Source organism: Zea mays, chromosome 8 (genome assembly GCF_902167145.1).
Source record: "Zea mays cultivar B73 chromosome 8, Zm-B73-REFERENCE-NAM-5.0, whole genome shotgun sequence".
Lineage (NCBI taxonomy): Eukaryota > Viridiplantae > Streptophyta > Magnoliopsida > Poales > Poaceae > Zea > Zea mays.
Window position 1 is genome coordinate 58,232,269 of NC_050103.1, and position 26,968 is coordinate 58,259,236.

General features: G+C 48.7%; 1 protein-coding gene and 1 pseudogene across 3 annotated transcripts; both read right to left on the reverse strand.

The window, feature by feature from the left end:
- Positions 1 to 4,890: 4,890 nt before the first annotated feature.
- Positions 4,891 to 8,285, reverse strand: LOC114711033 (uncharacterized). Of its 2 annotated transcripts, none has more exons than NM_001369849.1 (8): positions 8,117 to 8,285; positions 7,951 to 8,020; positions 7,271 to 7,457; positions 6,853 to 6,909; positions 6,608 to 6,762; positions 6,071 to 6,197; positions 5,703 to 5,761; positions 4,891 to 5,594 (listed from the first exon to the last, which is right to left on the reverse strand). In NM_001369849.1, the coding sequence occupies exons 6-8, from the start codon at positions 6,188 to 6,190 to the stop codon at positions 5,120 to 5,122; spliced, it is 654 nt and encodes a 217-aa protein (NP_001356778.1). In that variant the 5' UTR covers positions 6,191 to 6,197; positions 6,608 to 6,762; positions 6,853 to 6,909; positions 7,271 to 7,457; positions 7,951 to 8,020; positions 8,117 to 8,285; the 3' UTR covers positions 4,891 to 5,119. The 2 variants fall into 2 exon arrangements, with proteins under 2 accessions (NP_001356778.1, XP_035817460.1); XM_035961567.1 differs by having other exon boundaries at positions 6,068 to 6,197; positions 8,117 to 8,226.
- A 12,116-nt stretch (positions 8,286 to 20,401) lies between these two features.
- LOC103635236 (phytanoyl-CoA dioxygenase pseudogene) lies at positions 20,402 to 26,623 on the reverse strand (annotated as a pseudogene). Its single transcript, NR_163178.1, has 13 exons — positions 26,531 to 26,623; positions 25,820 to 25,893; positions 25,408 to 25,719; positions 24,274 to 25,320; positions 23,748 to 23,869; positions 23,631 to 23,674; positions 22,991 to 23,114; positions 22,781 to 22,865; positions 21,728 to 21,846; positions 21,500 to 21,647; positions 21,265 to 21,409; positions 21,096 to 21,182; positions 20,402 to 20,503 (listed from the first exon to the last, which is right to left on the reverse strand). The product of NR_163178.1 is annotated as a phytanoyl-CoA dioxygenase pseudogene (transcript).
- Between the last annotated feature and the right edge of the window lie 345 nt (positions 26,624 to 26,968).

The following is a 26,968-nucleotide window of genomic DNA, read 5'->3' on the forward strand; positions in this document are numbered from 1 at the left end:
TGGCTTTGTTGTAAATGAATCTGACACGTGTGTATACTATCGGTATGGTGGGGGTGAGTCTGTTATGCTGTGCCTTTATGTTGATGACATCTTGATCTTTGGATCAAATCTCAATGTGATTGAGGAAGTTAAAAATCTTCTATCGAGCAATTTCGAAATGAAAGATTTGGGAAAAGCTGATGTCATTCTAAACATCAAGCTTGTTAGAGAAGCTGATGGTGGGGTAACTTTGTTACAATCCCATTATGTGGAAAAAGTATTGAGTCGCTTTGGTTTTAGTGACTGTGATCCTGCTCCAACACCTTATGACCCCAGTGTGCTATTAAGAAAGAATTGTAGAATAGCAAGGGATCAATTGACATACTCCCAGATCATTGGCTCGCTCATGTACCTTGCAAGTGCAACAAGGCCAGACATCTCTTATGCTGTGAGTAAGCTAAGTCGGTTTGTGTCGAAACCAGGAGATGATCACTGGCGTGCTCTTAAGAGATTGTTGCGGTACTTGAAAGGTACTATGACATACGGTATTCATTATACCGGAAACCCAAAAGTGCTGGAAGGCTATTGTGATGCCAACTGGATTTCTGATGTTGATGAGCTTTATGCCACAAGCGGATATGTGTTTCTGTTTGGAGGTGGCGCTGTTTCCTGGAAGTCTTGCAAGCAGACTATCTTAACAAAGTCTACAATGGAAGTAGAACTCGCAGCATTAGACACTGCTAGGGCTGAGGCCGAGTGGCTTCATGATTTCCTATTGGACTTACCGGTAGTTGAAAAACCGATACCGTCTATTTCCATGAACTGTGATAACCAAACGGTGATTACAAAGGTTAACAGTTCTAGGAATAACATGAAGTCTACAAGGCATGGTAAGAGGAGATTGAAATCTGTCAGAAAGTTGAAAAACTCCGAAGTTATAACTGTGGATTATGTCCACACATCGAATAATCTGGCAGATCAATTCACTAAGGGTCTGTCACGCAATGTGATAGAAAGTGCATCGAGGGAAATGGGTATGAGGCCCATGTCAAATCTACTCTAGTGGTAACCTGCTCTATGTGATCGGAGATCCCGTGAAGTAGAGTGGAGAAACAAGCTAGGAGTAGATTGTGAGGAAAGATCCCTTCCTTAACTCATTTCTGATGCACATCTTTCCTATCTGTAAGGCAGGATGGTTTTTACCTTAATGTATTCCAAGAGTCTTACAAAGGTGAGATGTTGTCCTACAAAACATCTTTTGAGGAATACACCTATATGAGTCAGACTGCTGGTCACAGTCTATGGGACTTGGGTAATCCCTAAATACTCATGAAAGGCACTGAAGTGTGACTTATATGCTTCTAAATAGCGGGAATACCCTTTTGCAGCCTAGTATCAGCAAAGGATTTGAGTGAATCTTATTTCGCACAAAACTGTCAATTCAAGGCATAGTCCATTGTTCAGTTGTGAATGAGTGAAACTCTTATTCTAGATGGATGTTCAACTTAACAGTCTCCATCGAAACACTAGTATATCAAAGGATTGTGATTCTGATACTTCATCATTACAAACCCTAGAGTTTGGTGGGGATTGTTGGATCTTTTATGGGCTTGGCCCATTTATTGAATAAACTCTATGGTATGTAATGGTGGAGAATACCAATAGTACCACATTGGAAGTCCAAGGGTCTTTTGGCTTGACTTATATGGTGGGATTTATTCTACCTAACTTGAGAAGTCAAGAAATGGACAAGGGCGTGCCACACGCGCGCGCGCCGCGGCCGCCGCCGGCCGGGCCGGGCGTGGCGTGGCAAGGCGAGGCGAGGCAGGCAGGCAGGCAGGCGAGCGGGCGTGGTGTGGTTGTGTTAATTTTTAGCACTCATTAACCGCGGGAGTTTTCACTCCGGGTTAACCTTTCAGTTGCCCGTCTCTTCGTCTGCCGCATGCGTCGGCGAGCCGACTCATAGCGTAACTCGGCGAGACTCTTCTCCTTCAGCTGGCCGACTCATGGCGTGACTCGGCGAGACCCTTCTCCTTCAGCTGACCGACTCTTGGCGTGACTCGGCGAGACTTTAAATAGAGGAGCACCCCTGTCACTCGGTACACATGAACATAACCATTTCAGAGTCACAAAGTCCAGCCGCAAGTGAGGGTGTTTCCATCTCGTAGCTCTGCGCGCACAGAGAGGCGAGAGGGCAGGTGCCTCCGGAGCCCTTGCCGTTCGAGACCCTGCTCGGGGGATCGGCAATTAGGTTTTTGGGGAGCGTCTACGCGACTGTCCAACGTCCGTCGTTGTCTTCATTGCTGGTTCCTGGCATCTTCATCTAGTACGACATGACAAGTTGGACAAGGATCTAGATCCTCGGAGCGTATGAGAGAGTATGATCAATTCATCTCCTTACTATTTTACATTCTGCAAATTATATATATTCATACCTGCTGTTTTATATATAGTCATAAATTTATCCAATTTGTTTTGTCGTATTATATCATGACATGTATGATGTCTGATCATACTAGTAATATGGTAAATCTGTTTGTCTTAATTTTACAGTCATGCTGTTTATGTTGCTATCTGTTTGTTTTCAGTTGTTCCATAATAATACATGTTTCATGTTTATATGCTTATTATATTTATATGATTCATATATTTTATGTTGTCTTGATACATATTGTTATGGATATATTTGAGATAGTGATTTCTATGATTAAACATATTTTATATGTTATCATCATACTGTTAATTTATGGAATTAAAATGGTATAGAAAATGCCTATATTTCTAATAATGTTGACATCTTCTCTTGCGTGAACTGGTACAGGCGTAGTTCAACGCCGCCGGATCCTGCTGATTTGCGTCAGAGTCAGTCCTATTTTCTGGCCACGCATCCTGTCGCGTTGGTCCCTGTGCACTCCGGCCACAAACAACAGGTATTTTTCTTCCTTTTTGTTTGCGCACCGGCGGGTGGTGGCCGTCGACGGGTGGGGAGGAGGATGCGCTCTGGTGACTGGGCAGCGGGGCTGATCGCCTGGGTCGGGGCCAGGTTGGGGAGCAGGCCTCGCCGTCTGGATCGAGCACGACGCGTGTGGGATGAGCTTCGTGGCCTCGTGGGGAAGTAGGAAGCCGACAGGTGCGGGAGCCATGCGCTAGATGAAGAAAATCTGTTGGTGTGTGCTCGGCCGCGGACGGATATTTAGGTCCAGTGGGTTGAACACCGACATTGATATCCTTTAAATTTATAAAATACCATCTCCGTTGGAAACTATAATTTGGCCTTAACTCCTATATTTAAAAATAAGACCTGATTTAAGTTAAGTTCTCTATTGGAGATGCTCTTAGAAATACATACATTTATTTGAAAGATTTCCAGCTAGGCTTCGTGATTTCAGATATTTATCAGATATAATGTACGCACAAGTTCCAATTTTTTGTGTATGAAATCAGCACACAATTATTTCCAAAAGATATATTGTAATCACTAGAACAGGATGATCGCAACAGTTTCAGATCAGAATGTAATGAAAACAGTCATATAGTTCTATGGTATTTCAAACATAAAGTTAGATCTGCTTCGTCATTATGCTGTTGGTAAACACGACATTCCTGTGCAAAAGAAATTGTACGAGCGAATGAGACACAAATAGCAAGAGAGGAACAGATCTGAATTGACTTCATAATATGTTGGCTGCTACAACGGTCTGCCTCTAGCTATATATACAACTAGGTCAGTGCCCGTGCGTTGCAACGGGGACCTATAATATCTCGATAACTTATATATACAAATGTGTTATGCAGTTATGAGATAAAGGATGACATTCGCGAGCTGTCCGGGATGACATCGAAGAGAAATTCGGGTCTGTGATGTACGGACACTCACCTAGTAGTGTATTATATAAGATAGGTCAGTGCTCGTGCATTGCACCTAGTTGTGAATGAACTGGAACTGAGTGAAAAAATAAAAAGAAAAAATGATATCCAATTAAATTGTCTATACTGCATGTTTTAGTCATCGCCTGATTAAGCATCCACTTGAAGCCAATAGCAGTAGTGCACTCATTCTTGGAATCACCTCCTCTCCTCAGCAGCTGATACACACACAAAGAATTTGGCTAGGGTTGAATCACCCATCTACCAGTTAGCACGGTCGCTCGTACTACGAGAGCAATGCCGAGGGGTATGCCAATGAAGTAGTAGCATCCGACGTTGATGTAGGCAACGATTGCTTGCCACCTGCGGCCAACGCCCACTCCATCAGCCGTTGTCAAGTGAGCAAAAAGCTCAGTACCAGTAGTAGTGGGAAGAACATAACAAATGCATTACTGAAGGCGGATAAGTCTGTTCTCCAGTGAACTAACTTATGTAAAAACTGTAGTGACACTTGGATTAGACCTATGACCTATGGTTTAATAGTATCATTTTAGTTAAATACATAGCGCTATTTCCCCAAGTTTATGAAAAGGAGATTAGTAGATTACTGGTTTACTGATCTTCTCATTTCTCTTAACCTCTTAATACCTTAGCATTAGCCGCACATCAGTTAGTGAAAATGTACATGAATTAAAGAAAAGAATTCCAACCTCAAATATCCCAACAGCAAGGCAAACACAATGATCGTCTTCGCCAAAAGCAGGAGCATAATGGAGAACACTCGTTCGACCATCATCCGTGACATAGTTATCCGCAATAACTCTAAACGCACTCTCTTGAAGTTCAATGAAAAAAAAATCAAATAGAGCAGTATATCTGTAACCAAAAAAGGTAGCAGCCCTAAGCAATTATAAGAACCAAAAGGCTACAGATACATGCTTCAGTAATTCTTTGCTTTAGATGATAAATCTGAGCCCCCAGCACCCCGCAGGGCTACCAACAACATATTATAAGTATAATTGCAGCTACAAAAAAATTTAAAAATAAACCGAATAGCAGTAGTCACATAACTAAATAAGCAACCAGGTTTGCACCCCTGAAGTTAACAACTCAACACAAACACAATAACCAAATAACTAATGAAGCAGTACCAGGCAAGCGTTACACAAAGGAGCTCCAACCTAACAGCTCAACTAAAACCTACGGTACAACAAGGACTCGCTCAGGAGCACACAGAAGTCCAGTTTAAACTAAAGATGCACTCCCCTAGTCTTCACTCCTTGGATGACTTGTTGATCGGGGACTTGTGAATGTGCGGTATGACACCTCCGCCTGCGATGGTGCCCTTGGTGAGAGTGTCCAGCTCGTCTCCATGAATAGCTAGCTGCAAATGGCGAGGGGTGATACGCTTCACCTTCAGATCCTTGCTAGCATTCCCAGCCAGCTCCAGAACCTCGGCAGTCAAGTACTCCAGGATGGCAGCTGAGTAGACGGCTGCGGTGGCACCAACACGACCATTTGCCTGAGTCCTTTGCTTCAGCTGACGGTGGATACGTCCAACAGGGAACTGAAAGCACATCAGTGAATATTTGGCCCTCTCCACTTTGATGGACTCCAGCATGCTCCCCAGATCCTCGGATGCGAGGCTGTCCTCCAGGGCATGCTGTCCTGCTGGCTCTTCCCTGCCATCCCACTCCTGCAGCAGCCCTCCTACCTCCGTCAGCGAGATCCCGTCTTCCAGTACGACTCTGGCAAATATTTGGTTCGACACTAAACGTATTAGGTGAAACCATTTGAGGACAACCAAATCTATAAGCAAGAAAGCAAGTAGAGAATAAAACATCCCAAATACGTACGTGGAACAAGAGCATGCACCATTGTTGATGACAAAATCCTTACCGACACCATTGGTTACCTGCAGGGCCATATGAGCAAAAATGAGAGTGCACATACTGAATATACTGAAACAAAAAAGAAAGAATAGGACAATAAAATACCAAGATAAGCGATATGTGCACCCACGTTGTACATAGGAAGCATGAAAATGGAACCACAAGTGGCTACAATATGTAGGAAGGATTGGGAACAGAAGAAATAGCACACGCCTAAAATAATTTTGATCTTCCAAACAGACATAGCTTCACGAAGAACAAAAACAATTGGAGCTAAAAGCTAAAGTGACACATGATAATTTGAGCATTAAAGCATTCAATAGACTCACAACCACGATGAAAAGGGCTTCAACATATGGCCGTTTTTTCTCAGTCCACTGAACCAAATTCTGCTCGTGGCGAAAGGAATCATGATTTTCTAACCACTCTTCCAAATCTTTTGCTGTGTACATGAAGTATCTACAAAATAATTGCAGCCTTCTAAGGTACTTGAAGGATAAAAAAATCTTAAATAAAAAGATAAATAAGATACAAATGAACAAAACATCATGTGTGTGGAACCGCAGATGTAATATGAAAACCAGGAAAATTACAAAATATTCAATGTCGCTCGTTCTACTGGTAAGACACAAATGGATTTATTAAGCATGGCATGGTTCATTAGACACCAAGCTGGACACAAGAAAACCGAGAAGGGACTATCACAGAACTTTTGCACGGGTTTGATCAGTCTCAGCCAAGTTTACTATCTATGTTTATTGGTTAAATTGAACTAAAATTGCCACACATGTTATGTATAGATTCACGGATCAATCACATCGAAATTGACATTTCATTGTCGTCTCTAGTATAATGACACCGACACATACCTGTGGATCACCTATGTCACTGTCCGGTCGAGGCGCTGATGGCTTCTGTGGAGCAGATGATTTGGTCGAATTTACTGCTCACAACCGTAGTATTTCAGCCCACCGTTACCAGGTGGAGGCAGCACCTGCCACAATTTGAAATTCCTCTCCGTTTGCTGCCCAAGAAACATGTAAAAACAACGGATATACATTACAATGAGACAGCAACCAGACAAATCTGAAAAAAACAAATATTCATTACTTACAGATGGGTCAGTTGAGATCTAAACCTTTGTACCATCGACCTGTTCCCATCTTCTATTCTGTCTTTGCCATATGTAAGCAGTGATTAGTTGTTATAACTGAAAGATACCCGTGAAGAATATATAGTTGTTACAACACAAAAGAAGATGGTCCTGCACACAGTTTGCAACCTATCAAAAAATACAAACTGACAGTCTAATAAATACCTTAACACTTGAGTTCATTATGATAACTATAGTTGTTTGACATAGAAATGCTTTCTAGCACAATATGAAATTGAATGAACAAAAAATTGATGTATACTTTAATTTGTTAAATACCTTTATTGAGGGAATTTCTATTGGATCTTCTGTAACTGGTACTTCTATCCTAAACACAAGATAATCTGACAAACTAATAGAGTTTCTTAAGGGAATGTACCTTTCAACAAGACCTTCGGCTCTAACCACTTTCATGTTTCATTTCATTAAGGTGGTCCTTCTGTTGCATGATAGAACTGCAACAGAACTTGATACGGTTTTATGCAAGGCATCCATCTGATGGGTCAGTTGAGATCTAAACCTTTGTACCATCGACCTGTTCCCATCTTCTATTCTGTCTTTGCCATCTATAAGCAGTGAGGAATAGTACCCACTGAAGTTAGACCATATCTAGTAACAGTCACAGAAAAAGAGTGATCCAGTTAAGATCATTGATATTAAAAAATAGTTAAGATCCCTAACCTATTTTGGAGGATAAAGAAACATCTGCTGCTGCATTTTCTAAGACTTTAAAACCACATGACTCATACTGGAAGGATACTTGAGCCTTTCACCCAACTCTGCACTCAGCTGTTATTCACCATCATAAAGATCTTTTAGTTTAACAAATTGATGATAACAGGTTTCACAAAAACATCTTAGCTGTTAATAATAACATCATTTTTTCAATTACTTAAGACAAGTAACCTTATACCTAGCCTCCAGATCAACTCCCAGTTGTTCAATTTTTTGTGCCATAGCTTAAGTGACAGATAATTTGAACATGATGAGATAATGATACACAAAATAAAACATATTTGCTAAGACTGTAAAAGCACATGACTCAGACTGGAAGGATACCTGAGTGGCTGAGTCTTTCCAAGCTCTTCACCCAACTCTGCACTCAGAGGTTGTTCACCATCATAAAGCTCTTTTAATTTAATCAATCGTTGATCACAGGTTTGGCAAAAAAACATTTTAGCCATTAATGGCAGCATCATTTTTTCAAATGCTTAAGATGACTAACCTTATCCCTTGCCAGTAGTGAGGTATGAGCATTGAACGAACTGGCACCGACCTAAGAATCTGAAAAGTCATGAATAGCACATTAAGTAGAATTGAGAGGATGAGTCCCAACTTTATAGATCATTACAGAAGCAAAATATACTAAGATACACAAATTCTATTGAACCAAAATCTACTGAAGTAATCCTGCACAACGCAAAGGTGAATGGACCATAGGGTGTGTCACATAGAAAAAGGGCTGAAACGAGCAAGAAACTAAGATGAAGGGTGGGGCAAGAAATTGGGACGACAACAGTCTAGGGATGAAATGAAGCTGCCCTTTGTAATCACGTAGAAGGGATTGGGCCACCACACCGGAATGAGAAATCTAGCAGAAGCGATAAAATGAAGCATTATGAGAAAGGATTTAAAGTGGGATTCAAGAGGAGCGAAGGATGTAGAGAGAAGAACCTTACCTTTCGCCTTGCACGAGATGAGACTGAGCAGCGTAAAGAGCAGATGCTTCTTTTGTAGGCGTAGCTTGCTTGCGCCTACAAAAGAAAAGGAATTGTCAGAAAAACGGAGGAAATATAAAATCTATGACGACACTCAGTGTACATCAGTGACAAAGATAGAGCAAACTGGACAGAGATATGCTTACCTTGTGGGGGCATAAACTTGTGTTACAAGGGGTGAATATATAGGGAATTTTAGTCATAATCACTATTTTACAATTTTGAGCCCCTTATATATGTGCATAGTAGTGGCCTCGTTTCATAATAAAAAATGGGTGCACCTATATTGTTGAAACATTACCCTAATTCCCCCACGTTATACTGTTACCACTATTGTCAACTTACTGTTGACACTCGCACTCAGCAGCAAGTAGGCCAACAAGGGTGAACAGTGGTGACAACAGGGTTACGTGCACGGGGGCAATAGCTCTATTGATCTAGCCTCTCACGGGCACTGTGCGGGGGTATTTATAGGTGTCTGAGTGCCCAGCGTCTTGTGTTAAGGACGCATGTGCCCTCAGACACCTATTTTATCCCCAGAATATTCCCATAAAGCAGGGTTACAAACTGTAATTACAAGTATTCCTTTACAAGTTAGGCCCGTAATACAGAGGCGGCCACGCGGGGCCCGTTACAATGGGCCAGATCGCACGTGGGCCTTGGGACTGAACGAGGACGCGCCGTGGGAGGACGTCGCCGCAGGCCTTCGTCAAAGTGCCGAGTCCTGCGAAGGGTGTCCCTGCCCGCTTTGTCTCTGTCGGACCAGCGGCTGTAGCGAAGGCCTCAAGCGAAGGGTGGCGTCTTTGCCTTCGCCCCAACATTTGCCCTCCGAGGGACCAGTTCGACAAAGTCACCTGGTGCCGAAGACGTCGCTAGATGGCGGAGACGCTGCCCTCGCTCGAAGTGGTTCCGCGGGGGTTTTTGATGTGACCGTTGATGGACGGCGTACTGTTGGATTGCGGGTTTCCCGAAGCGTCGCGGCCTGTCGGATTGCGGGTTTCCCGAAGAGCCGCGCCCTGCCTATAAAAAGGGGGCGGGGGCGGCGCTGTTTGAACTCTGCCTTCCGCGCTCCGTAAAACCCTAGCCGCCCGCCGTCTTGCTGCTCCTTTTCCTCCGCTGCTCCCTTTGCTCGCCGGCGTTCTGGCTCGAGTGAAGCAGACCGCCCGCCGCCGACGACGGTACGTAGCCATGCCATCCTCTTCTTCTTCCGCCGACGCCACGCCGCCGGCCGCCGCCTCGTCTGAGGAGACGTTGAGTAACGTGATGGTGGAGGAGTTGCGCGCCGGCGACTCTGTTGAATTTGGTGTGTCACGGATGACGTCAGCCCGTATTGAAGATATGCAGCGGTTGGGCTACTTTGGCGGCGGAGTCGCTCGTGCTCCGGGGACGGAGGAAGTCCCCGAGCCGGAGGGCGAGTTGGTTGTTTTCGAGGCGTTCTTCGTCGCCGGACTCCGCTTGCCTGCGCACCGGTTTGTCGGCGAAGTCCTGCGTAGATTCAGCGTTCAAATACATCAGCTGACACCGAACGCCATAGTGGCGCTGGCGAAGTATGTCTGGGCGACGACTTCGTACGGCGGACAGCCGTCAGTTGAAGTTTTTGCGAAGAATTATTGTTTGCATTGGCAGAAAAGGATGGTTGAGGACGGAGTTGCCCAGTTCGGGTCATGCACATTCACGCCGAAGACCGGCAAGACCACAATGCCAGTAGTGGAGTTGGTCCCGTGCGCCCGCAACAAGTGGGGCAATTGGAATGAATTTTGGTTTTATGTTGCTGAGGCTACTGTCGAAGGCCATGAAGGGCTCCCCGTGTCCTTAATGTGCTCTCACTATTACTCTGCGTATCCGCCTTATGAAGTGGCAGAAGAGGATGCAGACGAAGGGGCCCTTCGGTGCGCCGCCGGTCAGAGCAGCGGTCGAGATTTAGTTGAAGAGTTCGTGGCGTACGGGGTCTGGCCCTTGGCGCACGGCTGGGCGCTGGGCGAAGTATGCCCTCGCCAGATGCCCTTTCACGGAGGAAGGGTGGTGCGAAGTCCTGCCTTCGCACTGAATTTGCGAAACCGTGACCCGGTCGCCTTTGTGCGTGATGCGGAGGACTTGGCGGTGCGGCTCGTGGGGCGTTACGTGCCGAGGACGGAAGGCCAGCGTAGCTTTGACATCCGCGGGTCAAATGAACGTTTGAACAGGGTCTTCGAATTAAATCAACTGCCGTACGACGGCTACCCCGGTCAAAACGAAGCGGACCGCCGTGGGAAGAAACCGGCGGTGGAGACTGGAGGCGACCCTGCGCTGGTGGCCGCCGCCTCCTCGAAAAAGAGAAAATTAGGTACTGCGATGGGAAGACTTGGGGTGTCTGATAGTTTCGCTAGAGAGTTAATGAGGACGTGTGCGGCCCCGGGGGAGAGGATGTCTTCGCCCGAGCTCCGGGAGTCTTCGGCTCGGATGCTGAGGGTTACCGGGGGTTGTTGGCCTAAAGACATTCCTATCCCCTGCGCGGCTGAGGAGGACTGTTTTACATCTCGTATGGTTCATCGGTGGAGAGTTTTTCCTTATGGGCGAAATATCGGTCATGTTGTGTGGGCAGTGATGGACAAGGATCGCCAAGGGGCGGCGCGAAAACGCCAGGCGACTGTGAGGGTTCACGAAGCCCGGCCGAAAAGGCAGCGGGGAACGGCGAAGGCTGAGGCCTCCGGCGGAGGCAAGCCGCCGCTGCCGGCGAAGGTGGGCGCCTCTGCGCCCGGCAAGGCGCCGGAGGTGACGGTGGGCGCCGGAGGCCCCAAGCTGACGAAGGTGGTGCCGTCTGTCAGCGGAGTGGCAGAGGCTGCGAAGGCGGCCCGAACGTTACCGCCGCCCGGCAAACGCGTTGCCGACTTCGGCACCGAGATTAATGTGGAGGACTATCTTGGGGGTAAGTCTATATAAATATATATATTTTTTTTTCTTTTTTTTTTAATTTGTTGACGCGTTGCAGGGTCGGACGAGGGCCCGCTTGCTCTAGTTGTGCCTGGCGCGGCGATCGCGACGGCTGCGCCAGCGCCGAAGGCGGGGGGAGAGACCCTTGGCGCCGGAGGCGAGGTGTCTGCCCTCGCGCTGGTCTGGGACGAGGCGGGCGTGGCGACCCGCCGGCTGAAGGGAGCGACGGAGGCGTTGAGTCGAGCGACGGAGGCGCTGAGTCAGGTCCGCCGAGCTATGCCCTCCCCGCCCCCCCCCCCCCCTCTTTTTTTTTTACGCAACGGCCTTACGTGTGTTCTGCAGGTGGCTGACTTCACCAGCCGCACCGCGTCGGGGGCCCTTACGGCAGCTTTGTCTGCCGAGGTCGAGAGACTTCGGACGCAACATGCTGACGCTGTCCGTGAGAAGTCGGCCTCCGACAGCAAGTGCCGCAAACTGGCGGAGAAGGTGGCCGCCCTGGAGAAGGAGAAGGCTGACCTCCGGCGCCAGCTGGCGGGGGAGAGGAGGGAGGCCAACGAAGCCGTCGCCAAAGAGCAGGCTGCTCAGGCGGAGGCCAGGCTGGCGCGGGCGGAAGGCAATATCGCCAAGGAGCTCGCCGGAGAGCTGCAGCGGCGGCTTACTGCCCTGGAGAGCCGCGCGGAGGGGGCCGAGGCCGCGATGCGAGCGGAGGCCGAACGGACGCGCACACAGCTCATGACTGCATATCGCGAGCTGGGTGTGCGGACGGGTGACTTCGAGGTGCCGGAGCGAGAGGCCAGACTTCGCTGTCTGGAATGGGTGCAGGAGGAACTGCAGGAGCTCCCCACTGTCTTGGCGGGGTTGATGTTGTTCACCTCCCTGGTCACCTGCGAGGCAGCGATGAACGCGCTCTCTCGCGAAGGCTGCCGGCACTTTGAGGCCCTCGACCAGGCAGATGAGGATTTTGGGCGAGATATCTTTGAGGTCGAAGACCCCGTGGTGAAGGAATCCGCCGGGGCCCTTTATGACCGGATGTGGGGTTCATACGGTTGTGAGGTGGTCCGGGCGCGGGCCGAGGCTGCGAGGGCTCAGGTAACGTTGTCGTTTGCTCGGCGTTTGCTGGATGCGGTCTGTGCGTGTGTTTGCTGAATTTTTGTGCGTTTTGTCTTAGGCGGAGCGCGGCGAGTGGGTGGACGACTTCGGGGCGCTGAACAGCGCGCTGCCTGACCCGGAGACGACCCCTGCGGAGGCCGCGACTGGAGTCGCCCCGGGACCGACCCCGGAGACTGCGGAAGATGCACCAGGCGCCCCTGCACCTGCTGCGGCCGGCGAAGACCTTCCCCCAAAGGTGGCCGAAGGCGCGCCCGATGCCCCCGTAGCTGTTGTGCCGAGCGCTGAAGATCCAGCGGAGGTGGGGGCGGAGGCAGCGGCGGAGGCCTCGGCGGAGGCTCCCGCAGCGGCAGGGCCTTCGCAGGTGGCATAGGTGGTGTTTAGGGTTGAGGAATTTTTGGATGTTGTACTGAATTTTGGTTGCTGCGCAGGTTCAAGATTTTGGGCCTGCGCACGCACCCGCTACTACTGAGTTTTTGGCGGCTTCGACCGCGGAAGATGGAAATGAATATGGTGGGTCTGTTTCTGAGTTTTTTGATTTTACTGACTCTGGGAGCTCGGTTGAGTGGACTGAGGAGTCTTCGGAGGGGGACTTGGATTATTTTGCGGCCTTGGACGTGGCTGCGGCGGAGGCTGCACCACACGCTGCGGACGCGCCAGACGTGCCCGGTCCTAGCACCGGGCACCGACGACGAAGGGCGGTTGCAAAGCGTAGGATTAGCGCGGAGGAAGGGGCCCGGCCTCGCGTTAGCAGGGCTGGTCGGCAGGAGCTGCTGTCTTTGCCGGCCGCCGCGGGTGCAGGGGAAGGGGAGCTGCGAAGCCTTTTTGCGGGTGAGGAGCTCAGGATAATGTTGTTTAATTATAGAGAGATGGGGATTATTCCTAAGGTTGAGCCGATGTAGGGCGCGGTGCCCTCGCTTGTGTATGTGTAAGGGCTTGTAAAATGGAGTTGTGTGCCCTCGCGTGCCTGTGCCTGCGAGGGCGTTGTGTACTTTGTCTGGTGTGATTGATTATGCTGTGCCAGCATGATTATGATTGGTCTTGGTGTCGTTTCTGCTTTTGTTGTACTGGGTCGGCTGCGCCCGTAGGCGGCTCTTGCGAAGTCTTTGCGATAGGCTTCGGATTTTTGCGCGCTTGTGCTTAGTCCGGCTGCACCTTTAGGCGACTTCGGCGCGGATAGTCTTCGCGATAGACTTCGGATTTTTGCGCACTTGTTGTGCTTAGTCCGGCTGCACCCTTAGGCGACTTCTGCGCGGATAGTCCTCGCGATAGACTTCGGATTTTTGCGCACTTGTTGTGCTTAGTCCGGCTGCACCCTTAGGCGACTTCTGCGCGGATAGTCTTCGCGATAGACTTCGGATTTTTGCGCACTTGTTGTGCTTAGTCCGGCTGCACCCTTAGGCGACTTCTGCGCGGATAGTCTTCGCGATAGACTTCGAATTTTTGCGCACTTGTTGTGCTTAGTCCGGCTGCACCCTTAGGCGACTTCTGCGCGGATAGTCTTCGCGATAGACTTCGGATTTTTGCGCACTTGTTGTGCTTAGTCCGGCTGCACCCTTAGGCGACTTCTGCGCGGATAGTCTTCGCGATAGACTTCGGATTTTTGCGCACTTGTTGTGCTAAGTCCGGCTGCACCTTTAGGCGACTTCTGCGCGGATTGGTCGCACGCGAGGGTGGCTAGCGCTTAGCCTCGCGGTGACTTCGAATTGGTCGAATGCCGAAGACCGTTGTTGCGGTCTTTTTTCGACACATGCTTTTGCGGGGGATTTTTCTCACATATATTACATGGCTCCGCCTCGTTAAAAACCTCACCCCCCGGGAGGAAAAGAGTGCGGGCCGGTACAAGATTGTTTGCGGCGAATTACAAGGGCGAAATCAGCCCTAAATGGGTCAAACAAAAAATTTGCGAAGGTTGTCGACGTTCCAGGAGTGCTCTAGGTCCTCGCCGTTTGGCGTTGTGAGCCTGTAAGCGCTGGGGGAAGCTTTTGACTTGACTATGAAGGGGCCCTCCCACTTGGGCTCCAACTTGCCCTTGGACTCCGTCCGAGCTGTTCGGATGAGTACGAGGTCCCCCTCGCTGAACTCCCTCGGGATGACTGCGCGGTCGCGCCATGCTTTGGTCTGGGCCTGATATTTGTTTAGGGCCTGTGGGGCGAAGACCCGGTCTCCGTCAATGAGATCTTTTGAAGTTGGCTCATCCACGTCGGGGACGGCTGACGGAACTGTACGCGGGGACCCATGCTTTATTTCTTGCGGGGTCATTGCCTCCGATCCGTATAGAAGGCGGAAAGGAGTGAACCCGGTCGCTCTGCACTCGGTTGTGTTTAGCGCCCAGACTGCCTCTGGTAATAAATCGGTCCATCTGCCTTTTCTTTCATCGAGGAGCATCTTTTTGACAGCTGTGAATATTTTCCCATTGGCGCGCTCCACGACCCCGTTGGACTGCGGATGATAGACTGAAGCGAAGGCAAGCTTGGTGCCGATGGAGAAACAAAAATCCTTGAAATCTTGGCTGTCGAACTGCTTGCCGTTGTCAACTGTTAGCTCGGACGGTACTCCGAAGCGGCAAACGATGTTCTGCCAGAAGAATTTTTGGGCAGTCTTTGATGTGATTGTGGAAACAGCCCTCGCTTCAATCCATTTGGTGAAGTATTCGACAGCTACGAAGGCGAACTTAAGGTTCCCCTGAGCGGTGGGCAGGGGCCCGACGATGTCCAGGCCCCAGCGCTGGAGAGGCCATGTATGGGCAATCAGCTTTGTATATTGCGAGGGGTTGCCTGACCGAGGGGAGAACTTCTGGCAGGCTTCGCAGGACCTCGTGACCCGATTTGCGGCGCAGATCATTGCGGGCCAGTAAAACCCTTGTCGGATCACCTTGGCAGCCAGGGCCCTTGGCCCTGCGTGCGAGCCGCACGTGCCACTGTGGACTTCGCGTAGGATCTGCATGCCTTCGGTTTCGGTGACGCATTTGAGCATTGGCTGACTGACCCCTTTCTTGTACAGTTGGCCCTCGATCAGAGCGAAGTCCCGGCTTCGATGTCTGAGGCGCTTTGCCTCACTGACGTCGGCTGGATGATAGTACCCCTGTAGGAACAGGGTTATTGGTGCCCTCCAGTCTTCTGTCATGATTAGGTTGACTATACGGTGGCCTTCGCTATCATTAGTTATCTGGAGCCCTTCGGGGATCCGGACAGCTGGAGTGCCGATGGTGTGGAAAAACACGTCGGAGGGCAGGGGCTCGCCCCTGGCGGCGGCCTTGGCTAAGGCATCGGCCTCCTCGTTCTTGGCCCTATCCACATGCTGCAGGGTGAATCCCTTGAATTGTCTCTCGAGACTTCGGATAGCCGCGAGGTATTGCATGAGGGCGGGGTCTTTTGCTGCATAGTCTTTCTCGACCTGACCGGCAACTATCTTGGAGTCTGTTTTGATGATACATGTGGTGACTCCGAGGGCCCTTAGCTTGCGGAGGCCGAGGATGACTGCTTCATACTCTGCTATGTTGTTTGTACATTTGTCGGATTCCAGAGCGAAGCTGAGGCGTGCTGCATATCTGTGTTTGACTCCGGCTGGCGAGGTGACGACTGCGGCGACGCCTGCCCCCGCATGACACCATGCACCATCGCAATGGATAGTCCAGACCTTTTCTGTGGATGGGTCCGGCTGTGTTACTGGCCCAGTCCAGTCGACGACGAAGTCTGCCAGGACTTGCGACTTGATAGCTGTTCTGGGCTCGAAGCTGATGTGGTAGCCGGAGAGTTCGGCTGCCCACTTGGCAATCCTCACTGATGCCTCCGGGTTCCTGAATAGTTCGCCGAGCCCCCTGTCTGAGGTGACTCGGACCTTGAATGCTTCAAAATAATGGCGCAGCTTGCGCGAGGACATAACAACTGCGTAGGCAATCTTCTCCAGCTCTGTCATGTTGCATTTGGACGGTGTCAGGACTTCGGAGACATAGTAGACAGGGCACTGTCTGACTGCGCCCTCGACTGTCTGCTCCTGTACCAGTGCCGCGCTGACTGCGTGCGGCGAAGCCGCGACATAGAGCAATAAGGGGAGCGAGCAGTCGGGGCTCGTGAGGATGGCCAGCTCCGACAGGTACTGTTTTAGTGAGGCGAAGGCCGCTGCTTGCTCCGGTCCCCAAGCGAAGTCCTTCGCGCCGCAGAGTGTTTTGAGGAAGGGGAGACTTCGCTCGGCGGACCTGGAGATGAATCTGTTGAGAGCGGCCATCCTGCCTGTCAGGCGCTGGACGTCCCTGGCGGACTGCGGAGGCGACATATCGACGATGGCCTGGATCTTGGTTGGGTTGGCCTCGATGCCGCGGCGGGACACCAGGTAGCCCAATATCTTGCCCTGGCGAACACCGAAAACGCACTTTTCCGGGTTTAGGCGGAGTCGTGCATCTCGCATGTTCGCGAATGTCTCTGCCAGGTCGGCGAGATGGTCCTCCTTATTCTTGCTGGCGACGATGATGTCGTCCACATATGTGAATATATTTCTGCCGACCTGCCCCTCGAGCACTGTTTTGGTGAGTCTGGAGAAGGTGGATCCGGCATTCTTGAGACCCTCCGGCATTCTGACAAAGCAATAAGTGCCGAAGGGTGTTATAAAGCTGGTGCTAGCCTTGTCTTCCTCCTTCATGTATATCTGGTGATAGCCGGAGAAGCAGTCGAGGAGGGACATGACCTCGCATCCGGCCGCGCTATCGACTATTTTGTCGATCCGCGGCAACGGGAAATTGTCCTTTGGGCAGGCCTTATTGAGACTGGTGAAGTCTATGCACATGCGCCATTTTCCGCTTTTTTTCTGCACCATCACAACATTGGAGAGCCACGTGGGGTAAGCCACTGGCTCGATGAATTTAGCCTCCAGGAGGCGATGCACCTCCGCCTTGGCGGCCTCTGTCTTTTCGTCTGACATTTTGCGAAGCTTCTGCTTTTTGGGTCGCACCGAAGGGTCAATCCCCAAGCTGTGCTCAATTATGGCTCGGCTGACTCCGACCAGATCGAGGGCAGACCAGGCGAAGACATCTTTATTCTTGGCCAGGCAGCAGAGAAGTTTCTCTTCTTCAAGTGAGGTGAGGTCTTCGTTGATAGTTACTGTCTGCTTGGGCGTGGCCTGATCGAGGGGGACAGTCTTGGTCCCGTCTTGGCACTGCAACTGTGCCTTGTCGTGCTGCTTGTCGGTTGGGCTGGCTGGCGCAGGGACCTCGCGCTGGGTCGTGAGATAGTGTATGTTTCTCTGACCGGGCACGAAGTCCCGCTCAATGTTGCGCGCCGTCTGCTGGTTGCCGTAGACTGTGATGGCGCCTAGCGGGCCTGGTATCTTCATACATAGGTACAACCCGTGGATGGCAGCTTCGAACTTGTTGATGGAGCCCCGGCCCATGATGGCGTTGTATGGATATACCATGTCGACAATGTCGAAGGTTACTTGCTCACTTCGGGCATTGGGCGCTACACCGAAGGAGAGGGGCAACTCTATCTTGCCAACTGGAAAAGTGCCCTTGCCGCCGAAACCATACAACGGGTTGTCCGAAGGCTTCAGCAAGCTGTGGCTTATACCCATGCGGTCGAAGGCGTGGAGGAAGATGATGTCCGCCTGACTGCCGTTGTCGACTAGGACTTTGTGTAAGTCCCAGCCTGCCACGCTGCAATTGATGACCATAGCGTCGATGTGGGGGGCGCTGCGCAGGTCGACGTCTCGTGCGTCGAAGGTTAGCGGTATGTGGGACCACATCGTCTGCACGACTGGGCCAGTGACGGCGACATGGTTGATGCTGCGGTAGTGGTCCCGCTTCTGCCGCTTGGTGTCGACGTCAGTGCTAGACCCCCCTGTTATCATGTGAATGACTCCGCGATATGGTTGATCGGCGAAGTCTTCCTGCTTTGGGGCATGGGGGATGTTTTGATGTTGCTGGTGTGGTGGTGGGGGTGGAGGTACGATTTGTACTTCCTGATGGTGTTGGTAAGCGTGGTGCGGTGGATGCGGAGCGGGAGCGTGGATATATGGTGGAGGGGGTGGCTGGTAATTATGCGCGACAATTCTGGGATTGTCGGCTGGCTGCGCCCGCGCCATTCTGTCTCTGGTGGCCTTCGTCTCGGGGCAGTCTTTGGTCTGGTGGGCGCAGTCTTCGCCGTGGAAAAGGCAATAGAATCGGCGCGGAACCTTGCGCTGGTGGAGCTCTTCGGATTTGGCATATTTTTCGAAGAGCTGATATAGCTCCTGCAAGCTCTTGGGTGGATCTCTGATACAATGGCTGTAGAGGACGCCGGCCCGAAGGCCATTGATGGCGTAGTGGATAGCGATCTGATCGTCGACAGAGGGCAGCTGCGACTTGAGTGTTAAGAACTTGCGGTAATACTCCCGCAGAGTCTCCTTTTCCAGCTGTTTGCAAAGCGAGAGCTCGGCCAAAGCGTCGGTGTCTGGACGGTACCCTTGGAAGTTGAGGAGGAACTTGTCCCTGAGACTTCTCCACGAATCAATGGACAGCGGAGGCAATCTGGTGAACCAGGTGAGTGCTGGGCCCTCTAGTGCGATGATGAAAGACTTCGCCATTGTGGCGTCGTCTCCTCCGGCTGATGCAACGGCGACTTGATAACTCATGATGTACTGCGCCGGGTCGGTGCTGCCGTTGTACTTGGGGTATGCCCCCGCTCGAAAGTTAGCTGGCCAAGGCATCACTTGTAGGTGTGGCGCCAGGGGACTTCGCTCGTCGAGGTAGTTGACCCCTTGGAATGGCGCGCCGTGCTGGGAGATGTAGTCATGCTGGGGGAAACGCGGGTTCTCCGGCTGCGCCCGGTGCTGCAGGGGTGGGCCATGCTGCCGGCCGAGGTGGCCTTCGCGCGTGTCCTCCGGTTGCGTGCGCTATTGGAGGGGTGGCTCTTGCTGTAGACCGAGGTGGCCTTCACGCTGCATCAGCGCGATCTCGCGCTCGAGGTCTTGGGCTTTCTGCTCCTCGTCGCGTATCATTTGCCGCACTTTGGCTAATGCGGACACACGCTGGCGCTTGGCCTCCAGTATCTCTTTCTGCCTCTGGAGATTGCGGTTCCTGAGGCGCAGGGCGCGCAGCTGCAGCTGTTCTTCTGTTGAGACGCCGAGGACCTCACCGTCCTCGGTGAGGTCCGCGCCTTCCAGTGGGGCGAAGCCTGGGGGCGGCTGTGACTGTCCTTCGGTTCCGCAGGTGCGGAAGGTGTCGTCTTCGCCGATGTGGGGAACATTGTCTTCAGTGGGCTCTTGGTGGGTGGATTGGGTGAGGACGAGGGCCTTGCCCTTTCTTGCGGCCAGCAGTGCTGCCTTCGCAGCCTCGTCAGCCTTGGGGTTAGCTCTCTTGGGTGCCATCGCGGGTGGTTTTGTCGTAGCACGAACGGTGGGCGCCAAATGTTGACACTCGCACTCAGCAGCAAGTAGGCCAACAAGGGTGAACAGTGGTGACAACAGGGTTACGTGCACGGGGGCAATAGCTCTGTTGATCTAGCCTCTAACGGGCACTGTGCGGGGGTATTTATAGGTGTCTGAGTGCCCAGCGTCTTGTGTTAAGGACGCATGTGCCCTCAGACACCTATTTTATCCCCAGAATATTCCCATAAAGCAGGGTTACAAACTGTAATTACAAGTATTCCTTTACAAGTTAGGCCCGTAATACAGAGGCGGCCACGCGGGGCCCGTTACAATGGGCCAGATCGCACGTGGGCCTTGGGACTGAACGAGGACGCGCCGTGGGAGGACGTCGCCGCAGGCCTTCGTCAAAGTGCCGAGTCCTGCGAAGGGTGTCCCTGCCCGCTTTGTCTCTGTCGGACCAGCGGCTGCAGCGAAGGCCTCGAGCGAAGGGTGGCGTCTTTGCCTTCGCCCCAACACTTACCAAAGAGCAACATTGTCAACTGAAACATCATACTATCATAAGTTTGTCTAGATCAGGAACTTAATAAGATGCAGAGCAAACATAATAAGCAACCGACAACTTTATGCACAAAATGTGTTATTTTGTTTGTCAATGTTTAGTGATGAAAACTGCAAACTACTACATCCGTTCATAAATATGACACTGTTGACTTTTTTTGAAACCTTTGACCACTCTTATTCAAAATATTTATTCAAAAATGTAAAATTTTAAGTCAACCACAGACTACCTTAAGTGATAAAACAAAATACAACAAAATAAATTATAACTCATTATTTTTTGAATAAGACGAGTGGACAAAGATTTCAAAAAAGTCAATGGTGTCATATATTTATGAACGGGAGTATCATACAAAGATACCAATGCGATAATTCTGTTGTCACAAGCTTGATTTCAGAAGGAAAATAGTACCAGCCACATCCCATTCAAGATCGAATACAGAATTTATAAGCATTTAAACTCAAATAATACTGATAGTCAATTATGCCAAGACCTTCTACGGACAATGGAAAATCAAAATAGTATTATAAATAAAGAATTCTTCAATAATACCATTATGAATATGAACTAACCAGTTGTCTTCGGACCATTTACATCCTTCAGTATCCACTACATGTAAGCTGAATGCATGTCTTGACGCTGGAGAAAGGTTCTCAAAACTGTACACAAAAAGTCATAACACTATTAATTTGAAACAATACATCTCAAGTAGGAAGAATTAGCAATATAAAGGAGAATCACCTCTGATGTATAAGATCTCCATGTATAACCACCAAAGCACCAGATTTTACTTCCAGCGGTACAAATTCTTTCTGATCATAGACTGGGGAGGGCCGATCAAAATGTGTACCATTTTCATCTCTAACCATACGTCTCACCAAACCCTCTAATACAAAACACAAAAGTTAAAAATTAAACTTAGACAGTCCTGCCTTTCAAGACGTTCTTAGGCATAAAGTAATTGTGTTAAAAATACTTTTATGTGATCCTAGAATTGCCCACAGGCAACCATTGTTGATTGTTGCATCTTCAAGTGCAAGCCACAGCCCTGTGCATGTACGAGGTTCCGTGTAAAGGAATGTATTATCCTGGTGCGGCACAACCTCACCACCAATACCTGGTTGCTATCAAAAAGAAGAAGAAGAAACTAAGAATTTAAGAAATAACATATAATGTTAGCAAAAATAGAGTCCAAACAATCTACCTTAAATATGTACATAGATTGAATGACTGCAGGCCTCTTGTAGCCTAAAGAAGAGAACAAGCTTGCAACACTCTCTGAGAAAGAAAACTTTTTGAACACCGGATCAAGTTCATGTAATGCTGCATATCAGGAAAGATGGCGAAGGTAAGATACATCAAGCCCTGTTGTTCAGGACTTCAGGATATGTTGGACAGTGGACACCATTGTTTCTTAAACAGCTTACATAATACATTCATAACATGGAAGATAATATACACTGTAAAGTAGAAGCAAGCAAACAGGAGCGGTCTATCTAAAAAATGATGGGGGTTATAACATAACACCACTATAGAAAACAAATTGAATCATAAATATTTAAGATAAAACGTGAGAAGATTCGCGCTCGCGTGTCAAGGACCACGGGAGAAGAGGATCCAGCATAGAAGGCGTTCCTGCCCACCTGCTGTCCATGGCGTGTTGTGGGCACGCATCGTCGCCGGTGAGCAGATTGGAGAAGGATGAAGGACGAGGGCAGGATCTCGGATCCGACGGCGGTGGGGGTTAGGCATTGAGGAGGAGGCAGAGGTACTCCGCTAAGGTGAGGCTGGCGATGCGGTGGAGGAGCTGTGTTAGGTTGAATTGAGGAGGATGAACTCGGCGTAGGTGCGGAAGGATGGTTGGGCGGCATCGTGCGCAGTTGGAATCGAGAGAAAATCGACAGACGTAGGAGGCTTCGAGCGGAGGGGTCAGATCGGATGGTGTAGATCTACGGAAGGCAGAACAAGGGAGAGGCAGGCTACCCCTTGTAGCCTTAATAAGTAGTAGAGATAGAGATACCCTAATAAATGCACATTTTAATAAGTTTACTGAATCTATATTGCACTAACTCTAATATATGGCATGCAGTTTGCCACCCTCTCTTTTCCCTTTTTATGCAAACATTTTCTTGTTATTTTATATTGTGCAGAAGAGAGAGGCTAGGCGATGCCTAGTGGTAGTACACAGATCAAACAGATGATACCTGGTACCTTCATCAAAAACAAAAAAAGTGAAGATGCCTAGATAATCGCTTACCTTGTTGCCAATAGCGCGCCCCAAGCCACATGGCACTGCAGCAGCATCAACATCACCAACATGTGGCCTGAGGTCATTCGTTGCCCTTCAGATAATCATGACACACAGAATGTGGAAGTATGGGATAAGTATGGAAGGGCAAACTGTAATAATCATGTGAACATAAATTTATAATATGTCATTAAGAAATGATTCATGATTAGTCAGTACCATGCAGCAATAAGTAGTCCTGCCACTGCCTTGAACCAACTCTGTGGAAGGATATCCCCTCATCAAGTGTTTTGCCAATACTGCTTATCCACCACTGCCCATTGGCACTGCCTTCAAGCCCTACCTAAGGCCATAAGAGAGCTATTTTGAATCAAATATTCACGTTAGAGAACAATAATCAAATGTATAGCTGACGATAGCCGGTGATGTTGACATTTCTCGATTAAACTAAAAGCAGCAGGAGAAAGATCAATATACAGTAATGGATTAAACTAAAAGCCGTGGCCGTGTGCGGCGGGTACTCCCGCATCTCGCTGGGGAAATTCCATGTCTATTCATATACCTCAAGGACACAGAAACAAAAAAAAAGTTTGCATTAAATAACCACTTTATCATTCTCCAAATAACCTCAGCTTATGTACAATAGTTTCTTTCAGTATTCGACAAAACATTTAGAGTTGCTGGTTTTATTAGGGTTAAAAATAGCCAGATATATACAGTAGTAAAATCGAACATAACCATCAACCATTTACCATCATCTGATATGTTAATGATGAACTAAAACAGGCAGGATCTCTTTAATAAGTAAAAGTGACTCTGTGTTGACAGAAAAGAGAAAAGAAAAGAAAAAAGAACCAACCCAAGATAGACCCCTTGCCCTCTGTCGCTCCATAGCACGCTCACCTACATGCATATTCCAGTGTCAGTCATCATAGCAGTTCAAGAATTCAAGTAATTGGCTAATTGCATCACTCACCACTTGACGAAGATGATGTATTACTCATTTTCAGTAGGCTTTTCTTCAACCACGTGGTTCTTCAAGTTTAATATATGAACTGGTGAAGACGTAACAGGCCACAACAAATCAGCATTCAACACCTGCACAGGTTTGCTCATCATCAGCATTCAACATCACCTCACATCAGTCCAAAACTCTAAATCTAAATTCGAGGCAGCAACATTCAACATTCATCATTCAAGCTATAAGCAAATCAGCACAGAGCAACAGTCTAAATCTAAAGTCTAAAATCTAATCCGAGCACAGCAAGCGAGCAGTCGACAGTCGAGCACCCACAAGGCCACAAGCCCCAAGCCCCCAACTACAGTTACAGAGTTACCTAGCAGCTAGTAGCTGCCTAGCATTAGACTCTAGTCATGTACCTGTAGAGATGAACCAGTATTGGCCTATTGGAGCCGTGGAGTGGACAGTGGAGTAGTGGACATTGAACAATGGAGTGGAGAACTGGAGACATGGATCCTGGGGAGTGGGAAGGGAACCGTACCTGCAGGCTGGCGCCGTCGCGTCGGGGATGGAGGAGGGGTCGAGGGGGACGATGTCGCCATATCCCGTATCCCCCATCGGCCGTCGCTTGAAAACTCAGTTGATTTGTTCATGCACAACACATTGAAAGATTATTAAAAAACAGAAGCATCAACCTGAGTTCAAAAATAGGAGTTGTTGCACCAAAATACACTTTCCGAAGAGAACACATGCATACACTCTATCTATTCTACAAGACACCATGAGCACGAACAAAACATAAATGAATCTAACCAGCAACATTTGATTCCTGGTACGATCGAAGAAAACACATGTATGAGTTCATTGAGACAACACCATTAATCGCTACAAAACACTGTATTAAACACCAGAGATTAATCCTAATATACATCAAAGTACTGACTAACTGAAAAGAACACTTCAAAATCACTATGTAATTAATTATGCTGCTTGGAACAATCAAAATACATAAAAAGAGAACTAATTTTTTTGTAGCATTCAGTTTTACTTTACAATTGTTGCGGCCAAGGTAACTGAATGAAACAGGCTTAGAGAAATAAAGCTAAATTTAGGTACAGAGTTCAGAATGCTAGGGCATATAATATACTTATTCATAATTCCTAAATCCAATTGATGCAATATCATACTTGTTGAGAACATATTCATTAACATTTTGGAGAATTGTATATCAGTATAGCTGTGAACACATTCAAATTAAGACTAAGAAATGCCAACTACCAAGCATGCTGATGCTCCCTATGTTCTAAAAATTTTGAAATGCGATACAAAATTGAAAACTGATCAAATGGATAAATTACCAAATAAAACATACCATTTAGTCTATCGAGAACTTCAATTGCTTGATTTCTTGTGTATCCCTCATTCGCATCCAAAATAAATGAGCAATCTGGATGGACAAGTCGTATAGCTTTCTGAACTTCTATATCTGAATTCAAGTTCTTCCCAACCTTGAGCTTCAGAGTTTGAAACCCTTGTCCGCGGTATTCGGCAGCCAATTGAGCAGGTTCATTGGAGTCACGATTGGAATCTGAATAGTGAAATATCAGGATAAAATTTTGGTTATGGCATTTAAAAGCCTTCAGGAGCAGGAGTCAGTGCAGTGAGGTAATCGTACCGTGATGTCAGTTGTCACACTATCCGATGCTCCTTCAAATAATCTCCACAGAGGTATGCGAATGCTATTAGCAACGCGTCAATCAGCGCCATCTCCACTCCTGCTCTGGCCTTAAATGAAAAAGGATACAATCAAATACAACCATAGGACTAATCATTAATAAGTCTAAACAGAAATAAAGCAATTGAATGGCCATCAAGAAAAATGAGAATCAATGAGAAACTATGTCAGTTCCTTATGTCTGCATCTCATCAATTTCCAAGGGAAAAAACTGGAATGCCTCCATATGCGCTAGTATATGTTAAAGGAGCCCTGTAAGCAGCAGGGAAAACATGTAGGCAGGTTATGAACTTAAGAATAATAACAAATTGACACTGCTAATTCTGTACAGAATCATGAGTTTTTGACTTACAATAGTGAGAAGTGGCTGGCACATCGAAAAAATGGTTGATGCTGATTAGTATTTTGATCCCCTACACCAACCACCTAACAGAAGTGAGATGGTAATATATTAACACCATGACACAAAACTTACAGCTATTACTTCCTATGATACCCATTTCCCATTCACAACAAATTGACAAATCAGATAGTTCAGAACAAACACAGATCAGAACTATGACCATTCTTATTTTGTTTTGACCTGGGTTGACCGTTCCATTAGCAATTGAGACGATTTGAACAAAGAAAACGACAACCTCATCACTGCCCCCTTTCTGAATTAGAGATGTTAATAGCGATCGTTCCTGCAATTAGCAATAGCTGAGGCGTCCTTACTGAATTAGCGTGTTGGGGATATCAACCCGCACAAACTCCTCAGGGTCTGAATTAACGAGATCCAATATCGAACCACCGGAATAACCTCATCATGGCCCGAATTAACGCGTTCCAAAGCTAAACCACCACAATAACCCAGTCAGAGAACAAACTAAAACGTCAAAGCCCTAACGCAAGCATCACACTGCAAGTCAATCGTCCGAGAAAAAACACACCCTTAATTGGTAAACCCTGAGGATTCAAGCCTCCAAGCCCAAGCGTACTCCTACCTCGCAAGCTTTCGCCTCCAGCGGGACCTAGAAATTGAAGAGTCCAAACCAACCCATCAAAAGGTAATGAATCTTACCGGAACGGAGTCGGGTGGCCTCTGCCCCGCGTTGCCATCCTGCTCCGCCATGGAATAGAGAGGGATGTGGGCGCCAGTTACGATTTCGAGAATGAAGTAGGGTCGGGGCTCACCGCGGATGTCGAACAGCTGCACAGCATACCGAACGATGGCGTCATGTGGCGGGTTGCACCTGTAGTGGTCATCGTAGAAGGCGTAGGCCACCAGCCTCACCAGTCTGTCAAAAAAAACCAACCCACCCGATCCCGCACGGAGGTCAAAAAAACGGCCGCGACCAAGCTTTCGAGAATGAAGTAGGGTCGGGGCTCACCGCAGCCGCCGTCGTGACAGGAGGAGAGCATGGAAGCCCCGACGGCGAGTGTGGCGGTCTCCTTGCACCGCAGGCCCGCGATAGCGTCACTGCGAACGAGATTCGTGCGAGCGGGACGATGGAGGAAG